The 4,557-nt window shown below is 44.5% G+C and overlaps 1 protein-coding gene across 1 annotated transcript; it reads left to right on the top strand.

Annotated features, from left to right (window-relative positions):
• The first annotated feature begins 1,050 nt into the window (after nucleotides 1–1,050).
• Nucleotides 1,051–3,935, top strand: HOXC8 (homeobox C8). The gene is made up of 2 exons (XM_010221460.2): nucleotides 1,051–1,514; nucleotides 3,499–3,935. The coding sequence occupies exons 1-2, from the start codon at nucleotides 1,079–1,081 to the stop codon at nucleotides 3,789–3,791; spliced, it is 729 nt and encodes a 242-aa protein (XP_010219762.1). The 5' UTR covers nucleotides 1,051–1,078; the 3' UTR covers nucleotides 3,792–3,935.
• The last annotated feature ends 622 nt before the right edge of the window (nucleotides 3,936–4,557 follow it).

Raw genomic sequence — 4,557 nt, 5'->3', positions numbered from 1 at the left:
ATAGATATCTATATATGGGCTCAGGCGCGGCAAAATAAAAGCCACAACATCCCCCCCCCCACCACTTTCTCCTTACCTAGGTGGGACCAACCCCCACCCAGGGGTAACCCACCCTTCTGCCCCCCCCCAAACCCCAACACAATGACAACAACAACAACAACAACCCTGGGAGAAAGAAGGGGGGTATTTTCGCTCTCTGGCTGCAAAATGGGGGAAACCTCCGCAAAAATATTGGATTTTTTTTGGGGGGGGAGGGTCAGGGGCTCCCTTTACCTGTTGAGGTTACCTAGGCTGACCTCCCAGCGCATGCATTTGCTACCAGCAGTGAAGGGGCTGGAAAAAAAAAAAAAAAAAAGGAGGAGGAGGAGGAGGAGGAAGGCGAGGGGGGGTTGCTTGGGTATTAATGCGCACCTTTCTCCCCCCTCCTCCCCTCGCTAGGTGCGGGTGTCCCCCCCTTCCTCCTCTTAAGGGTGCTGCCCCCCACCCTCTCCTTCCCTTGCCCGCAGCCACCTTTGCCTGCACCCCCCCGCCCCCCCCCCCGCCCAAAGCCCCCCCACAAATCGCTGTCATTTCCCTCGCAGCCTGTGTCAGGGTGGCGGAGTGATGTGTACAGATCGCGTGTGAGAGCGAGGAGCGAGAGGAGAGCAGAGAGGGGAGGAAGGAGGAAAGGAGGAAAAAAAAAAAAAAAAAAAAAAGAGCCACACCACCGGGATTTTGAGGAATTTGCCTGTGGTGTTAAAGGGAAGGAGCAGAGTTACGGAGAAATTGAGAGAGAGAGAGAGAGAGAGAGGGAGAGCTCTACCTACCGACAGATTGCCAGAGAAGTCAAGAGCACCGAGGACCAAGCGTGCGGGCACACGGAGGCACCATGAGACGCCTTTGAGATCGCCTTAAAAAAAAGACAAAAAAAAAAAGACAAAAAAAAGAAAAAAAAAGATTTGCAACAAACAAACAAACAAAAAAGGCCACTCAAAAAAAAAAATCAGGACTCGAGACAGTCCAGGGACACTGATCTAGAATTAAAGCCTTTTTTTATTATTATAATTTTTTTTTTTTTTTTTTTTTGCATGCGAGGGTCATGAGCTCCTATTTTGTAAATCCGCTCTTTTCCAAGTACAAAGGCGGGGAATCGCTGGAACCAACTTACTACGACTGCCGCTTCCCACAAAGTGTCAGCAGGAGCCATGCTCTCGTGTATGGTCCGGGCACTACTGCTCCCACCTTCCAGCACCCTTCACACCACGTCCAAGAGTTTTTCCACCACGGAACCTCCAGCATCTCCAACTCGGGATACCAGCAAAACCCCTGCGCCTTGGCTTGTCACGGAGACGCTTCTAAATTCTATGGATATGAAGCTCTGCCGAGGCAATCGCTTTATGGTGCTCAGCAAGAGACGACTGTTGTACAATATCCTGACTGTAAATCGTCTTCCAACAGTAACTCTAGCGAGGGACAAGGGCATTTAAATCAAAATTCGTCTCCCAGTCTCATGTTCCCATGGATGAGACCTCACGGTTAGGACTTTTATTTTTGTTTTTTAACCTCCTCCTTAAATGTTTTCCTTTAATTTTGATTTCCCTCTCGCTTTCTCTCTGTCTCTGCTCTCACTTTCTCTCCCTCTCTCTGTATATATATGTATGCATATACAGGCACACGTATCTATATGCATATCTACACACATAAACATATATGCATGCATTTATATACAAATCTAAGAGGCGTAGATGTGAAGTATGAAAGGAATGGGCAGCTTTTGTGTTAACGTTGCTTGTTTTTTAGGAAGACCTTTGCAAGCAAGCGAGGCAGCAGTTGCTAGAGAGCCAGCAAGGTGATTCCCTGCAAAAAGGCTTAAATCACTATAAAGTAAAACTTGTTTTTTTTATTGCTTGCCTTGAGGATAGGCAATAAGATACAGCTCCCACGAGGTTATTTGCATGTTGATAATACAGCGCTCTTTAAAATGTCATATCGCCTTTCATAACCGCTGGGAGACGAAGTCTGAAAGGTGGGAACTTGTATAAGTATTGCTAATACTTTACATGTGTTTCTTAAAGCCTAGAGATAAAAGTTTAAGCAGAAAGGGAAACTTAGCTCAGAGCTATGGGGTGGGGTGGCAGACAGCATTACAATGTCCTGTGCTTATATATATATATATATATATATTTAAAGGAGAAGAAAAGGAGGTTGGAAATTCAAAATATTTCGTGCTGACTGGGACTTTACTCCTGTGAAGTCCAGATAATTGCACAGAATCCGAAATACTTCAAAGTACAAGTTTTCCCCCCACCGAACTTCCAAGGTTGGCTTAGAAGCAGTCTCGTTAATTCAAAACATGTGAAAGTTAGTGTTAATTTTTAAAGACAAGCCGAGCAACAAAGTTCCCCACTCTTCCCTTCCAAACAACACCAGGAAAAAAATATGAAGAAAATAGAAAATAAAGAGAGGCTGTAGCTAAGGTAGAGAGGATGTGGCCCAGAGAGGCTGGGAGATAGAGGCAAAGCAAAAAAAAAAAAAAAAAAAAAAAAAAAAAAAAAAAAAAAACCACCACATTATTTATCTAAGCTTTGGCCTAGAGATAGTCTCAAGGATGCAATCATTTCGAGCTGAGGGATACTTTAGCAAATAATTCGCTTTTTTTTCCTCTCCTCTTCTGGAGAAGATAGTGGTCAGAATAAAGGGCTCAGCTGCACATACCTATGTCCTCTTTCTTTCTTTGGGGCTATCCCTGCAAATGTCCATCTCGCTGCTTCTTTCCAATGCAATCTCTGCTTTTGCATTGAGGCACATCTCCATCTCCGTACACCTTCATCCCCACACGAAAGGACGGGCAGAGGAATTTTGGGGGGTGGATTAGGGGCAAAATTCACATCCTCGGGGTCGTATTAGCATCAGAGATGCCTACCCTGAGCCTGTATTTGATGGGAGTGGGACACGTTTGGGAAAAGGGAAGCAGAACTGAGCATTTTTGCAAAAAAAATAAGCAATCTCTCAATTGCCTGGGGAGGAGAAAAAAAATGAATAAAAGAAAAACGTGGAGGGGATTGAATAACTTCAATAAATAAATAACTTCAAATGGAGGGGGAAATAACTTAAATTTTCTGAATTGCAATCCCCTCCTTAGCATCTAATCACCTTTGAGGAGCCTGGGCACCTCTGTTCGGTGCAGGAGCTGGGCACACAGCCCTCTGCCCCTATACAAAAGGACCCAGAGCTGCTTCTTTATATATATATATATGTATATACATATATATATATATACCCTTACAGAATGAGCTTCAGGCATCGTGTTATTACTAATAAAAACCCTACTAGGACTATTATTGCTATTAATAACACCCATTCCAGGCATGCTTTTATTATAAGGGATTTTGGGTTGGGGGGACCACCTTCTGCAGGGAAAAAAATGAAGCCAAGATGAGGCAAGAACCTGCAAAAAGGGGGAGCGGGGAAGGCATAACTATAAGATATATATTTTTTGTGGTTGTTTGTGTCCTACAGCTCCCGGAAGACGCAGTGGCAGGCAAACTTACAGCCGGTACCAGACCCTGGAGTTAGAAAAGGAGTTCCTCTTCAACCCGTATTTGACACGGAAGCGGCGGATTGAGGTCTCTCACGCCCTGGGACTGACCGAGAGACAAGTGAAGATCTGGTTCCAGAACCGGCGGATGAAGTGGAAAAAAGAAAACAACAAAGATAAGCTGCCGGGGGCCAGGGACGAGGAGAAAACGGAAGAAGAAGGGAACGAAGAAGAGGAAAAAGAAGAAGAGGAAAAAGAAGAAAGCAAGGACTGAGCTCTCAGCCCCTTGAAGTCTCGTTTTATGGCAGATGATAAATCGAGATGTTTACGACGGTCATTTGCTTTTATAGAGTATAGAATGGAGAGGCTCACACAGCAGTAACTACCTGTCAAACAGTTGTAGCCTTTTTTTTATTGGCATAGAAACTTCCCCTATTTTTTCTTTTATTTTTTTTTTTACCTTTTTTAATAGCAGTCTTTCTTTTTATTATTTTTTCCCACTTCCATAAATACATAGCTGGCTCGGCCGCAATTTATAATAAATAAACAAATAAATATAGAGCCAAATCAAAACCCCCTCTCTCTATGCCCCAGCAGCACAACCCCGAGCCTGGCAGCAAATGCTACCGCTCCTGCCTGTGCCCACGCACTATATAGGAATGGCTGCACAATATAGTTGTGTTTTCCCAGGCTGGGCTTAGCTCTTTTGTTTGGTGCTTTAAAAATACATAAAGATATATATATTGTGTGTTTTTTTTTTTTCTTCTCCCCTGGCTGCAGGGAGAAGCGTGGTGCGGCTTGCAGTTTCCTTAGCTAGTTTGCTGCAGTATCTCTGTGCATCTCCCTTGCTATGAGCCGCTCCTGCGGCCCCTGGATAAGGAGATAAGGAGAGGGTGGACATACCTGGTAGAGCCGGCAAAACCCTTCCCAATCCCCCCCATTTTATTGCTCTAAGATTGTGACTGTCTGTAGAAAAATACCTATTTGCTTAAGACTTGATAGGCCAAAACATACAGGGAGGCTGGCAACCTCCTCCTCCC

This window comes from Tinamus guttatus, unplaced genomic scaffold (genome assembly GCF_059628265.1).
Source record: "Tinamus guttatus ecotype Peru unplaced genomic scaffold, ASM5962826v1 Tinamus_guttatus_pri_ptg000699l, whole genome shotgun sequence".
Classification (NCBI taxonomy): domain Eukaryota; kingdom Metazoa; phylum Chordata; class Aves; order Tinamiformes; family Tinamidae; genus Tinamus; species Tinamus guttatus.
This window is presented reverse-complemented; position numbering and strand designations above follow the sequence as displayed.